Source organism: Tiliqua scincoides, chromosome 5 (genome assembly GCF_035046505.1).
Source record: "Tiliqua scincoides isolate rTilSci1 chromosome 5, rTilSci1.hap2, whole genome shotgun sequence".
In the NCBI taxonomy this organism is placed as follows: domain Eukaryota; kingdom Metazoa; phylum Chordata; class Lepidosauria; order Squamata; family Scincidae; genus Tiliqua; species Tiliqua scincoides.
The window spans coordinates 24,017,946-24,033,511 of record NC_089825.1 but is presented as its reverse complement, the minus strand read 5'-3'; the positions used below and the strand labels follow the sequence as shown (position 1 = coordinate 24,033,511).

The 15,566-nt window shown below is 44.3% G+C and overlaps 2 protein-coding genes across 3 annotated transcripts in view; one reads left to right on the top strand and one right to left on the bottom strand.

Annotated features, from left to right (window-relative positions):
• The first annotated feature begins 5,808 nt into the window (after positions 1–5,808).
• Positions 5,809–11,833, top strand: RPP38 (ribonuclease P/MRP subunit p38). The gene is made up of 2 exons (XM_066628527.1): positions 5,809–5,882; positions 9,425–11,833. Exon 2 carries the CDS (start codon positions 9,456–9,458, stop codon positions 10,290–10,292), a length of 837 nt encoding a protein of 278 aa, XP_066484624.1. The 5' UTR covers positions 5,809–5,882; positions 9,425–9,455; the 3' UTR covers positions 10,293–11,833.
• NMT2 (N-myristoyltransferase 2) overlaps positions 10,945–15,566 on the bottom strand; it is a 45,064-nt gene continuing 40,442 nt past the window's right edge. For both annotated transcript variants that reach the window (XM_066628511.1, XM_066628512.1), the window contains exons 9-12: positions 15,221–15,391; positions 14,843–15,010; positions 13,234–13,371; positions 10,945–13,072 (exon numbers count right to left, since the gene is read on the bottom strand). In XM_066628511.1, the coding sequence (XP_066484608.1) occupies positions 13,052–13,072; positions 13,234–13,371; positions 14,843–15,010; positions 15,221–15,391 (498 nt within the window). In that variant the 3' untranslated portion in view covers positions 10,945–13,051. The remainder of the gene's footprint in view (positions 13,073–13,233; positions 13,372–14,842; positions 15,011–15,220; positions 15,392–15,566) is intronic.

The window sequence follows — 15,566 nt, the reverse complement described above, 5'->3', positions numbered from 1 at the left end:
ATGGGACGCCAAGCGAGACTATGAGGAACGCATGGCCAGCAACATTAAGGAGAATAATAAAAGCTTCTTCAAATATGTTAGAAGCAGGAAAGCCGCCAGAGAAGCGGTTGGCCCTCTGGATGGTGAGGGAGGGAAAGGGGAGCTAAAAGGAGACTTAGAGATGGCAGAGAAATTAAATGTGTTCTTTGCATCTGTCTTCACGGCAGAAGACCTCGGGCAGATACGGCTGCCCGAACGGCCCCTCCTAACCAAGGAGTTAAGTCAGATAGAGGTTAAAAGAGAAGATGTTTCAGACCTCATTGATAAATTAAAGATCAATAAGTCACCGGGCCCTGATGGCATCCACCCAAGAGTTATTAAGGAATTGAAGAATGAAGTTGCAGATCTCTTGACTAAGGTATGCAACTTGTCCCTCAAAACGGCCACGGTGCCAGAAAACTGGAGGATAGCAAATGTCACACCTATCTTTAAAAAGGGAAAGAGGGAGGACCCGGGAAACTATAGGCCGGTCAGCCTAACATCCATACCGGGTAAGATGGTGGAATGCCTCATCAAAGATAGGATCTCAAAACACATAGACGAACAGGCCTTGCTGAGGGAGAGTCAGCATGGCTTCTGTAAGGGTAAGTCTTGCCTCACCAACCTTATAGAATTCTTTGAAAAGGTCAACAGGCATGTGGATGCGGGAGAACCCGTGGACATTATATATCTGGACTTTCAGAAGGCGTTTGACACGGTCCCTCACCAAAGGCTACTGAAAAAACTCCACAGTCAGGGAATTAGAGGACAGGTCCTCTCGTGGATTGAGAACTGGTTGGAGGCCAGGAAGCAGAGAGTGGGTGTCAATGGGCAATTTTCACAATGGAGAGAGGTGAAAAGCGGTGTGCCCCAAGGATCTGTCCTGGGACCGGTGCTTTTCAACCTCTTCATAAATGACCTGGAGACAGGGTTGAGCAGTGAAGTGGCTAAGTTTGCAGACGACACCAAACTTTTCCAAGTGGTAAAGACCAGAAGTGATTGTGAGGAGCTCCAGAAGGATCTCTCCAGACTGGCAGAATGGGCAGCAAAATGGCAGATGCGCTTCAATGTCAGTAAGTGTAAAGTCATGCACATTGGGGCAAAAAATCAAAACTTTAGATATAGTTTACAAATAGTGTATAGATATAGTGTACAAATCTATGGTAAGGCCATACCTGGAATATTGTGTCCAGTTCTGGTCACCGCATCTCAAAAAAGACATAGTGGAAATGGAAAAGGCGCAAAAGAGAGCAACTAAGATGGTTACAGGGCTGGGGCACCTTACTTATGAGGAAAGGCTACGGCGTTTGGGCCTCTTCAGCCTAGAAAAGAGATGCCTGAGGAGGGACATGATTGAGACATACAAAATTATGCAGGGGATGGACAGAGTGGATAGAGAGATGCTCTTTACACTCTCACATAACACCAGAACCAGGGGACATCCACTAAAATTGAGTGTTGGGAGAGTTAGAACAGACAAAAGAAAATATTTCTTTACTCAGCATGTGGTCGGTCTGTGGAACTCCTTGCCACAGGATGTGGTGATGGCGTCTAGCCTGGACGCCTTTAAAAGGGGATTGGACAAGTTTCTGGAGGAAAAATCCATTATGGGGTACAAGCCATGATGTGTATGCGCAACCTCCTGATTTTAGAAATGGGTTTTGTCAGAATGCCAGATGCAAGGGAGGGCACCAGGATGAGGTCTCTTGTTATCTGGTGTGCTCCCTGGGGCATTTGGTGGGCCGCTGTGAGATACAGGAAGCTGGACTAGATGGGCCTATGGCCTGATCCAGTGGGGCTGTTCTTATGTTCTTATGAGCTGACCCTCGGAGCTGCCACCTCCTCTCTGCAACGGACTCAGACTCGGTGGCAGAGAGGCAGAGCGTGGGAGGCTAGGGGCTAGAGAGAGGCCAGACCAGGAAGGAATCCAGCTGGAAGGAGGAGTTCTAAGAAAGACTAGAACTATTCAATTGTAAAAATCCCTAAGGGGTTTTAGAACAGCTTGCCTATGTAAACCACCTTGGATTAAAGTCTGAAAAGTTCCTGCAGCAGCCAAGTCCTATTGACTTGAGCAGGGCAAAAATAAAGCACCCCTCCTCCCCAGCAACGCACTCTTCATGTGTTTTCTTTTTCTTTATTTTGGACAATAAAGTTTACTGGTACTTTACTGTTCCACCTCCTGGTGCCTGGCATGGTGTGCCAAATGCTGCTTCCCCCCCCCCCCACTCTTCCTTTAGTCTTCCCACTCTCTGTGAACTGGAACAGGGTGAGGGGTATGGAGTGGATGTGCAAAGGAGAGCCTGTGACACTTTAGTCCACTGCTCTACTCCCCATTTTCTTTTATCAATCCAGAGAGTGGGAAGAGGAAAGCAGTAAGGTAAGTGGGGAAAGAGTGTTTGTGGGCACTTCTGCCTTTCCTATTTCTATACATCAATTGCGGTGACATCATCACACCACTGCAATCACTTCCAGAATTGCGCCTGGAGTTCAAGCCTCTCCCGACATGATTCTGTGCTGCTCTGGAGCGCATCTTTCATCTCCTCAGACAAAATGAATGATGCGGCCCAGGCCCCAGAGCAGTGCAGAATCGTGCCCAGAGTGACTGTGAGCTATGGCCCCTATGGCCATGATTCAGCAGTGTTCTGGGTTGCCCACTCAGAGGAAAGAGGCAGCCTAGAGCGGCAGTGCACCAGGAGTTGCAACTCCCGGCATGTTGCCACTCTAGGCCACCAGGAGAGGAATCACGGCAAGAGTGGCTGCAAGTTGCGGCCAATTCGGCCACAATTCAGCTGCATTCTGGGCCACCCCCTCTCTCCTCTTTTATAAGAGGCTAGTGGTGCCCCCCCCAGGCATGGCATTCCCTCCCCCATACCCTACTGATCTGGCCCTCAGCAACTTAAAATATTTTTTCCCCAACCTTTTCCTTTTCCCAAGAGTCAGATAGTTAATGCATGCAGTTCTGTCCACCGCGCTCCTTTCCATATGGCCAGAGTGGTGTCAGCCTGGCCAATCCTCTCTTTCAGTCACCTGGGCCAAATGCATTAAGATTCTCAAACCATAATTATTCAATGTTAACGTCACCCCTGCTGATAAAACAAACTAGGTTTCCACATGACTTTTCAACAACACCAGACGCAAGCCCAATGTGAGTTCAATTGGAGGCCTTAATAAATTTGTTTCGGATAGCAACTGTATAGTGATTTAAAATGTGTACACGCTAAAACAAATGACAAAATGGCTATAAGAATATTCTTCATATTACAGTACAGTTGGAGCGATGGATTTAAACATTCTTCTCATGCAGCGCCACCTCGTGTTTATTTTCTGCAGTGCAGGTTCATCAATGAGCTCAGCTCAGGGGTTCTCAAACTTATAGCAGGGGCTATACACAGGAGAAATTCAGATTAATGTAGATGCAAAATTTTGTCTCTCATCCTTACTTTGAAGAAAATATAAGACATAAGTGTGTTTTATGTCTTATAAATAAACAGAAATAAGTGTGGTGGAAACAGATTTTCTTTAAAAAATAAATCTTTAAGGCCGCAATCCTACAGCACAATTCTATGCAAGTCTACTCAAAAGTAAGTCCCATTGTGTTCAATGGGGCTTACTTCCAGGAAAGTGTTCATAGAATGTAGCCCTTACCTGAGAGTATCCTACTGACACTCAGCGGAGCTTACATCTGAGAAGACATGCATAGGCATGTGCTGAAAACCAGAGGCATTCAACCTTTTTATGCTGCAACCCCAATAAATAAATAACTGGGGATCAACTGCCAATCCTGCCCCTTTCCAGGGACCTGATCTGCCCCCATTGCCGCCCACCCCCTGCCTCTGCATGTCCTATTTTCCCCATCCTCTTGCGTCTTCACAACAACCTTAAGCAGGGCTGACCTTAGGAGCTGCAGGGCAAGACAACAAGAAGAGGCTGTGCAGGATTATATCAAGAACTCTGTTTTGGAATGGTAATCCATTATTGGATTGGATCCAATAATGCCCTCTCTTGCCCAGGCATGGAAAATTTGCAGCAACCTCCAAAATGAGGTTTTGCAGCCCCATTGGGGTCCCAACACACAGGATGAAGAACACTGCTATAAACTACAGGTGAGCATTAAAAAAAAAAAAAGTACTGGTGCTGATTCTTGGATCAAATTAAAATGTCATTCTAATTAAATCCTATTTAAAAGTATGATAGAGGCTCAATTTTTGGAAAAAGAATGCAGATGCTACATTTGAAGAACTGTTTTTGGCACATAAAATACCAGCATAGAGTTGCCACATTTTTTGTTTTAACTGGGCTTTCGACAAGTGAAGCTTTTCTCACCATGGAAGTTAATTGAGCTACCCAGGAGCCCTAATAGTGGCAAAATAGTGGGAACTCTATTGCAATATTAACTTTTGGGACCAACATCCACTGGAAGTCGAAGTACAAAGCTGCTCTGCTTCTGTAATGCTGGAGAGTCATTCCAAAGTGAGTGTTCTAATATGCATTGTCTTAAACTGTGCTTGTGCATTTTAACAGAAAGGCGCTGTACTCATTTCCTGAGCAAACAGCAGGGGCCACCCAGCCCTATGTAGGGTCACCTGCAAGTATGCCCCTGTGGAGTCAATGGAATAGGGCAGTGTTTCTCAACGCTTGAGCTCCACTGTACCACTTTGCATGGTCCACCCATTCAAAGTACCACTGGGAGTAACTGGTGATGACACAATCACCAGTTACTTCTGGTTTGGGAGGCCAGATACAATGCAACAAACACCAGTCAGAGGCTCAGGGCTTTTTTAGCAGAGAAAAGCATGCTTTGGAAGCTCTGCTCGGCAAACTGAACCTCCTACTGCTGTTTGTTGTGTCGCGTTCCTGGTGTCACTGCTGGGCGGCAGGAGTGCAGGGGTCCCACGACACCACCTCAAGTACCACTGGTGGTACTACAGACACCAACTCAGGTGCTACTGGTGTCACCCATACTACTGGTTGAGAAACACTGGGATCGGACAGCGAGCTGTGGCTCCCGGGGGAGCCACAGACACCAGCCCAGGGAGCCATGGAATCCTTGCAAAGAACCCACTGCCCTATCCAATGTATAGGATTGTAGACCTAATGGGGAGTTGCGGCCCATGACCCAGTTGATCAAGGGAGCTGCTAGTTGAAAAAGTTTGGGAACCACCGGGATGGGGTGACCAGATGCCCTCTTTTTCCAGGTGGCTGGTCCGAAGGTAGTGGGTTATTTCAATTGATTGTTCACAGTCAGTTACAGATTGATCTCCTCTGATCTCTTTTTCCAGGACACGTCCTGTTTCTCATGTCCTGGGAAAGAATTTAAATGTCCTCTTTTTCCCTGTGAATGGGCCCCTGAAGGCAGCGCTCTTGCAATTAATAAATCACATGTAATAAATTATATGCGTTAGAGTTTTAAATTTAACAATAAGCAGTCTAGTGTTTAAATTAACCACATGAAATCAATATATAAGAGTGCTTTTAGCTTTTATTGTGTCATGTCCTACATTTTTCTTGGATGTCCTGCATTTTGGGGTGCCTGGTCTCTTTTGCGATGATGACATCTGGTCACCCTGCAACGGGACCTACTTGGGGGGTAAGCACTGCATGGCACCTGCTGGCACTGCAGCGGGGCAGCGGACCCCGGGGCAGCAGCAGCAGTGCCAATGGCAAAGCAGGCACAGCGACCTCTAGGAGTCAGTGGAGGAGACCAGCTGCAGCCTGCGCTCTTGCCTCGCGTCTCGGCTGCTCGCTGCCTGTTCCGCCTGCTGCTTAGCCGGCCCCTTCCGCTGGCTGGACGGTCCCTTTGCTGCTGCAGCCTGGTAGGAAATCGGCTGTCCGGAGAGGCATCGCGGGAGGCAGCCGCTGCTCTGGTGAGCCCCCGGAGCAGTCTCTGCTTGCAGCTCTAGGAGCAGAGAGCGCCCTGCCGGTGTGCACGGGGAGCAGGGCTGCAGGGGGCGGGCACTGCGGAGGTTTCCCGCGTGGAAGGAGGTCGCCACGTGGGAAGAGGCGATCTGCGGTCCCGGAATCCCTTTTCCCTGGTGGGGATGCTGCCTTTGGGTGCTCCTCCAGCCAAGAAACTCCTTGCGCAGAGCAAATGGGGCAGGATCTCGCCCTCTCCCTGCTGTGCTCGTTTTCCCTTTCCATGGCATGTTGTGGCCTAGAAAGACAAAAGAATATATTTCTTTACACAGCGCGCTATTGGTCTGTGGAACTCCTTGCCACTGGATGTGATGATAGCATCTGGCCTGGGTGCCTTTAAAAGGGGATTGGACAAATTTCTGGAGGAAAAGTCCATCACAGGTTACGAGCCATGATGGGTTGTACATTATTAGTTATTATTATATTAATTTATATCCTGCCTTTTTGCCCTATGGGCACACAAGGCGGCCTACAACAATTAGCTCCAACAAATACAAAATTAAAAATTAAAAACAATAATTAAAACAATTTACAAATAATTAAAAATCCCCCTGGGTTTTAGAAGTAGGCTGTCTCAGAATGCAACACGCAAGGGAAGGCACCAGGATGCAGATCTCTTGTTGTCTTGTGTGCTTCCTGAGGCATCTGGTGGACCACTTTGAGATACAGGAAACTGGACTAAATGGACCTTTGGCCTGGTCCAGTGGGGCTTTTTATGTTCTTATGGCATCCTGATTGTCAGGTGATGACCCTCTGCTTGTGAGATTTGCACCCGTCCTGTGTTGAGGAGGAAAATTCCATCACAGGTTACAAGCCATGATAAGTATGTGCAACCTCCTGTTTTTAAAAGTAGGCTACCTCTGAATGCCAGGTGCAAGGGAGGGCACCAGGATGCAGGTCTCTTATTGTGGGCTCCCTGAGGCATCTGGTAGCCAATGTAAGATACATGAAGCTGGGCTAGATGGACCTTTGGCCTGATCCATTAGGGTTCTTCTTATGGCGTTCAAATATACAGGTTAGGGTTCTCCGGTAGGGTTAGATTCCTGGAAAACCTAGTGCAGTGATTTTCAGCCTTTTCCATCTCATGGCACCTGACAAAGTGCTACAATTGTCAAGGCACACCATTGGTTTTTTGATAATTGACAAGGCACATTGCACTGCCAGCAGGGGGCTCACATCCCCCCTGACCCTATTAAAATATGACCCCCCCCCAACTCCCTCAGCACATCTGCGGACCATTCGTGGCATGCCAATGTACCATGGCACAGTGGTTGGAAATCGCTGACCTAGTGGGTACCAAATTAGCAGATTCTGAATCACTGAACCTATGGGGAAAATGGGGTTAGGTTCTAGGAGACTCTTTTCACCACACACTCTATGTACTTTATGAACCTAAATCCGAACTTTATGGGGCTGGGTGATGAGGGCTCACTGACATCTCTAACATTTGATACTTCCTTCTCCGTGCTGGATATCTCTTGATGCTTTGAAGGTTGTGGCAATTTCTGTTTCTCCATGCTGGCTATTCCTTGACTCATTGAAAGCTGTTGGCCTAGCAACAAGGCCTCAGATAACAACAGTGGGGAAGGGGTTGCTTCACCTGTCCTCTTCCTCCACCTTCTTGTCTCTTGTCTTCTTCCCTTGGCTTGCCCCAGCCCCAGCGCAGCCCTCAGGTGGCCTTCCAGAAATCTCTCATCATCGGTGTCACATCAGTGCCAGCGGCATTTGCTTTAGAATAGTTTGAACATATGGAAAAGAAAGGGGTGTATTGACTTGCCGCACCCCTCCCCTGCTTTTGCTTACAACAAGTACAGTAATTCCTGCTGCATTATATTATACTTTTGAGATGGCCTCAGATTCCTCTTCCCAGTGTGTTTGTACGCTTGGCCTAATTTGTGTTTAGCACATAGCAGCTGCTTTGAATAGATTAAATAAGGCTTGTGAACTTCCTCTACTTTAGCAGACTGTTTTTAAATATGCAAATAGCTAGCACGCATGAACTCCAGCCCAGCAGAGGCACAAAATGTACCCTCAGCTATAGTTTTTATCTGAAAACATGAGAGACAACAGCTGGCTTCAAGAAGAGCTGTGCTGAAGATCTGTAGCGAAGCTATGGGGTGACACGGTAAGTACTGCAGACACTGCAACACGCTGACTAAGCAGCACCTCCCACTTACCGTCAGAGCCATCCTGGGCAGCAAGGGCAACATGTTTCGCAGCCAAAAATGGCTCCAATGGTGAGTGGGAGGGGGCTACTTACATGGCACAGCACCAGCAGTACTTACCATGCTGCCCTCCTGTAGCTACGCTGCTGCTGAAGATCACCATTAGCCTGTGATTCAAACCGCTTTTTCCTGTTGTTTTGTAGTTTTAAATTTGTCATCCATATGAATTGTGTGGAGGTTCAGGTAAGCATAAAATATACAACTGGACAGTGTGACTAATATCTTAGAAGTGACAGATCAAGGCAACCACAGTTTAAGTAATGAACCCTATTGAAAAATGCACACTGTGGGCCCAATCCAGCCCAATTGAAGCCCTCTTCTTGCTTCAATTCATTGTAATGGGGCGTTTACAGAACCACCATGCGGATTATATCCATGTGAGGACAATGGATATAATCCATAATATATATCCAATGGATATAATCCATTTCTCAGGAAATGGAGAAGTTGAACCTACATTTAAGGCTGATGATTGTTGTCTTTCAAATATGGTTGAGAAATATATTCCACTTGGAAGCTGAGTTTCTGTGACTTGAGGTTATCCCTATTAAGATGCCCATACTCTTTTCACATTTAGGACCCAAATTTTCTTTACACTGGAACTGACTTTTGCTTCTAGATTTTCAGTATACTAAACAGGTACAGTCAAGTCCCACAACACCTTTGCTATTTACGTAGAGTAATGCTAAGGTTCAATCAAAATGTTTCAAGATGTCAAACAGAACAGCAAGCTTTCAAATCCTATGGGATTCTTCATTAGGCTAGATCAGTGATTTTCAACCTTTTCCATCCCCACATCCCCCAATGGCCCTACTAATAAGCGACCTTTCCTCAAACTCCCATGGAACACTTGCGGACCATTTGTGGCACACTGGTTGAGAATCACTGGGCTTAGGTGGCAAGTAAAACAAGGGACATGTGGTAGGGTCCCCAACAATCTGCAGTTTGTAAAATCAAAAGATAGCATTCAGGAAGTTCAACATCAGATGGAATGTGTTGCTTTCAATTCCAACGGGAGGCCCCCCCCCCATTTGCAGACTTCTTCAACTACATTTTTGTAGTCTGGGGCATGTAATTCTTCACAAGGAAACAACCCCGTTTCCCAATAATTTACTTCTTTGTAGATGTTTCTGTAACAAGAACTTAGTTGTGTTGAGTTGGTGCATTAGCAAAATGAATCAAGAAGCAAGAGTGCATTGAAGAACAGATTATATGGGATGTTATAGTTCTCTTTATTTACAGCCTGTGTTGTCTCTCTTCATTTGCAGCTGAAGTGTCAAAATCTAACGGAGCAGCAAGATGGCTGCTCAGGAAGGGAAGGGATCAGTTCGTAAATCAAATAAAATGATTGTAAAGACATCTCTGAATAACCCATTTGCTGTCCAGTGGAGTCCCCTGGAGCAAGCAAACACACACTTCATATTGGAGGCCTTAAAAGAAGTTATGAAAAAAATTGACTTTAGAAAGGTAGAGGCTCGGAGGAAGAAAAAGCCCCGCTCTAGAAAAAAACAAGATCAAGAAAAATGCACCAGCAAACTTCAGGATGAGAATGAAACAGCAAAGACTAAAAAACATGGGTGGACCAACCAGAACATCAGAAACCAGTTGGCGATTGGGATCAATGAAGTAACCAAAGCTTTGGAGAAAAATGAACTACTTCTGGTGCTGGTGTGCAAATCTGCGAAACCTATCATGATGACGTCACACATTATTCTACTGAGTGCAAGCCGAGCTGTCCCAGCTGGGCAGGTTCCACGCCTCAGTGAAACCATAGGCCCTGTTCTGGGCTTAACATCCATTCTAGCACTGGGATTTAAAAAGAACACGGATGCTTTTGCAGAAGTAACCAAAGTGATTATTCCACGAATCCCTAGTTTGGATGTGCCGTGGATTATTCCGTGTGGAAATGAACAACCCCAGGTGAGCGAAGATACGGATCTAACGGACTTGGAATTGGCATTGCATATGGAATCCGAGCCAGAGGAGTGCTCTCCAAGTCACAAGCGGAAAAGACTGGACAGCAACAAGTTAACCTCTCCTGATGTGACTTTACAAGCTCTCAAAGTTAAAAAAATAGTTCCCAATCCGAGCAAAGCAAGGAAACTTCCCAAAACTAAAAAACGTATTTCAAAGTAACTGCTTAAAGTGATCTGGTACTTTATAATTGTGTATGCCTCGACTCTGGTGTGTGAGTAGAAGCCTGTATAACTTCTGTGCAAGACTTCTTGCCTTCCAGACGTTATATAGGTTACCTGTGGATTTGGAACCTGTGGATTTGATCATCTTCAGGTTCCAAACCTGCAGGTGGGTCCCACCTCTACACCCTCTGGAGGTAATGGGAGCTGTGCTCCCTTTTCCTCTGGAGGACCTTCTGAGGACTCCGAAAAGCGAGAACCTCGAATTCCTGTTTTGGCTGAAAACCAGAAGTTGTGAACCTCAAAAGGTCCTCTGTCTGCAACTGGAGTGTAGCTGCAGTCGGGTTCAGAGGATTTGAGGCCCTGAAACCCACAGATTCAATCATCAGTGGATTTTGGTAACGATGGGGTTCTGGGAAAGGAACCTCCACAGATACCGAGGACTGCCCTGTACTTGCAAAACAGTGTTGTATTGTAAATATTTACTGGGTCAATTGATTTCTTCAGAGATTGAAGTATATAATACTTGCACTGAGAGAGATAGCCTGGTGCTATATTGTAAGGCAGGTGCCATTTTAGGTAAGCATCTAATGGTTGGAACACAGTCATTTTGACTTACTTTTAGATGTAATTCAAAACAAAATGGTATGAAAATGATACGTTTATTCAAACATCCATCTGCGCTGATAGGCTCAGTAGCTAGCCATCTGTTAAGATGCTGGAATCACAAAACATCTGCACATTCGAGAGCACACATTTTTCCCTTTAATATTTTCTTCTATTGAACACTTGCGTGTTTGGTCAAATAGGGCATGCAGAATTGAGCCTAGTTGCATTTTGGCTTTTAAGATAAGAAATATTTTCTTTAGCCTATCAATCAATCCAAATAACTTGCAAGAAAAGACGCATTTAAGACGTGGACTTTGGGATGCAAGTCATGATGTCCTCGTGGATCCCACAGTGCAATTTTCCTAAACAGAGATTACAACCCCACCACTTCCAACAAGTTCAGATCAATTACATGCGACTGAATCTTAAGAACTGAAATTGCTCCTCAACAGCTCAAGTGGTAATGTAACTTAAGTAGCTGTTCAGAGTAAACGGACTTCAATACGCTGCTACAGGGTAAAATAACACGCAGTTGTAGGGAGAGTTAGGAACAATGGCAAGAAAACTGAATAAATATCAGGCTGTATGGTTAAATTTGATCCGATTAAAAATGTTCTCTGTACTGAATTTTGTGCCTATAGTAAAGGATTGCACAAGGTCCAATTATCACTGCATCAAATATACTCGTGTATTTTGACCTTTCTAGAATAGGGACAAAGTCAGGCCACTGTATAAAAGTGCCTGTTACAATTGGCAGGTTCTTCCAGATCCCACTTGTTCTGTTTTCTAGCAGGATACAAGAGAAAATAGGCTGTACTGGATACAGGTCTGAGTCCTTCTTCACCCCACAAATTTCTGGTGTGCGTAATGCAATGTAACAGTTTTCTCTAGTAAACTTGTACTTGCTAGGTATGGAATACATGTAAAATACTTCGGCATACCTCATAAATGAGGGTGGGTGGCCGGGTGGGGGGGGGGCTGAGACATACTCTTGCATATTGATTAAGGTCAGTATCTACCCAGAAGATGTTCAGAGCTGTCTGCACAGGTGCATTTTCATTTGCTGGCTCAGGGGACAGTAAACCGTTCCATTTGCTCCATAATCCAGAATCATATTATTACTAGCAACAATTTTTCTTATTTACACAAACGTACTTTGTTTAAAACTATGGACATCATTTTTCTTGTTTAAAAAAGCAAGTAGACAAAAGAAATATGTGCAATTTTGCAAAAAGCTTGAACACATTCAGTCTTAACATCCCGATAGCAATACTAAAATTCTTAGTTTTATGTACAGGCTGCTCTTTACCAACAACCAAAAAAACCTAAAGGGTTGCCTCCCTCACCACTGTAAGATGAACAGAATAATAAATAATAATTCAGGCAACATATAAACGCCTGCACTGAATCGTGCAATACTATTGAGTCAAATCAGTGATCTATTGAAGATCAAAGTACAAATCTGTTTTTTTATTGATTTGGCAGCATTGCTTATGGAGAAACAAATGCACTAGTCAAACCAGCACATTTTTGTACCACTCCACAGATACAAAAAGACATCCAAGACTTTCATGTTCCCTAACAGACAGTCATACTCCCAAGATTTTTTTCCTTTCGACGATGACATCCATGTGATGAAATAAGCAGAAATACTCAAACTGGCTCCTTCATTTTGTTACACTGACAAACGTACACTACCACTTAATAAATAGAAATGCAGTAGTTCAGTCACACAACAGTAAAGATGCTTGTACTCTATTCCACCACTGCAACTGAGTTCTTTTTTTGTTTGTTTGTTTGTACAAAAACAGTCTTTTCTGCAAGGGGGAGGATTGGGGAGGGGGAAAAACCCCTTTCCATCAAGATGTATGCTAAGCGTTGGAAATTAAACGAATGTGCTTTATTTCTTTTCATTGACAAATAATAAAAGGTTCATGAGCTTTTCCGTTCAGAGCTGAAGGTGTATAAGATCGGCCACATGCAGATTTCTTCAGCCCTGCACGCCCCCCAAGATTCAATGGGTTGTTTAAGTTCATCAGGCATTGTGCTTTTTACTCCTCTTGGAACCGTTCTGATCCAAGAACTTCCACATAGCTTCCATCAGCCCAGATGAGTACATCCAAGTAGTATAAATACGAGTGTCCTTCCTCCTTATTGTAATACAAGACCAACCTAGAGAGACAACAACATGGTTAGTTCAGACAGGGTTAAAAAAATGTGAAGGTCTGACTTGCTTTTCCATACCAATTTAACAGAATAACAGAAGTAACGAACAAAGTTACTGGGCAATGTGAATTACTATAAACCAAATCTTTGTTGCATGTGTATGTTACCTTTTCAGAGTCCATTCCAGGACACCTCCAGTTATACAGGTAATACTGCAAGTTGCCGTCACCAATACCAAATTTCAGTTTTTCCAGGAATGTTTTGTTTTCCATCAAGTCTAGTGCATTGAACACATCAAATCCTTTCTGGCAATATAAGAAAATTAAAAATTGATTTTCTAATAGCATTTATAGCAAGATGTACAAAAATCTAGTGATATGTTTGTGAATGCAATCCTGCCATCCAAAAAGCCCTGGAAGGTGTTAACTCCCCCCCCCCACATTAACTGATTCAGAAGGCTAAACTCCCCAATATTCCAGGTTCCTATTTACAAATAGCTCGTAAACTTGTAGAATCGTCAAGCAGTATAGAAGCCAGACTTGCCCAGAGTCAATGCACTGGATGCAACATTTAATACAGCTACATGCTGAGCCAGAATATTGACCTATGTATACAAGTGCTTCGCCCCTGTCTGTCAAACGTTACATCGGTGGAGGATGGAAGGTGCGCCCAAGGTTGGAATGATCTTGTTACTTCAATTTGCAGAATTACAATGAGGCATGGGTGAACAGTGCTCAAGGAAGCTATTCTTATATACAGAAATGGATATTGTTTGTACAGTACTAGGCTTTAGAGCACAAAGTACATTCTTTTTGGAGATGAACCGTGGCAGCAACTGTTACCCTGCAGATGTCTGATCTCAGAAGCTAAGCAGGGTCAGGCCTGGTTAGTACTTGGATGGGAGACCGCCTGGGAATACCAGGTGCTGTAGGCTTATACCATAGTCTTTCGAGACTGAAGGTTGCCAACCAGTGCAGTGCGTGTTTATCCCAGAGCATGTGAATGTGCTTCAAATTCCTGTTTCCAAGCTGAAATTCTGGAAAGCTGATCACTCTTTAGTATGCACACTTCTCTTTTCTGGATAGCTGGTGCATTTGCTGCTTGCCCAACGGAGATTTCAGTGCAGTTTTAACTTCCTGAATTTCCTTCTGCTACTTCTACCTAGTTTCAGAACCCAACCCAATACTTGGTGTGTGAAAATAAGTGCATGTGCTCTGGTATGGAATGAGCAGTCCACCTATATGTGATAAATGGCTAGAAAGGGGCTTTCAATTTTTAGATTGATGGAACTGGTAGTTCATGTAAGTCAAATCATACCAAGACATACTGATATTGTCTTGGGGCATAATCCTAACCAGGTCTACTCAGAAGGAAATCCTATTTTGTTCAATGGGGCTTACTCTCAGGAAAGTGTGGTTAGGATTGCAGCCTTGGTCTATTAATGAGCCAGTGTTGTTTTTGTATTAAGTCTGTTCACCCCAATCAAGAATATGCTGCTAAAACACTGAAAACCAAATTCAGTAGCTTTCCATACTGGCTTTTGCTGCTTCCAGAAGGAAAACGTAATCGTAGTCAACTTAAATTAGCTGTTGACTGTAACCCAAAAGCTCTCCTGGAGCTCCAGTGCCTACATGGAACTCTAAGCAAGCCAAGTCTCCCCCTTCTAATATCTCCCACCTCTCACAGGGACAGTGCTACTGTAGGTGATGAGAAATCAGCTCCACTTTTCTTTTCTAAGTGAAGGAGTGGAGAGCACAAAACAACAGAGTGACTCACCAGCTTTGCTATAATGAGTGCGTCATTCATTAGGTCCAAAAGCGGGGTCTCTGTATGAACATTGTAGAAAGAGTAGGCTGCTTTGAGGCTTTTATGAACAGGATGATGCATGACTGTTGAAGGTAATGTATAGAAACTCAGGAAGTCGGTTAAAATACCATTTGAAGTCTGGAGAAGAAAAAAAGAAAACACCTTGCCCATGAGGAAGTGGCCCACAGATAGCACAATTTAATTGTAAACTAAAATGAACATTTTGGTACACAGACACATCCACAGTTTTACTTGAGGGAACAGAAGGGGAGTGCATAACTGCTCTGGGAGAGCACGCCATGCTTTGCTTAAGGGGCAGTAACGGGGAAAGGGGGAAAAATATATCACCTCTACAACGAAGGTGTCAATAATATGATCCTGGGGCAGGAACCAGTGCGCAACCTCTTCTTCATCCATAACAGGAGCAAGATTAAACTTCTTCAAGTAGTTGTTAATTAATTCTTGCACCGCTTTAATATCTTTTCGTTCCATAGGCCTCAAACCAGAAGTTTTTGTGGCCTTGTTGTGATGAAAAAGGTTGGAAATTAAAAAAAAAAAAAGAGAATGCAAGGATTAAATACATAGAAAAGCGGAAATAACATTAAAGTTAAAGACAATGATGGTTTCTATCCTCTCTAGAATACCGCTTTGCACAAACTCCCACAAACATGCAAAGCATAGCCAGTCAGTAGAT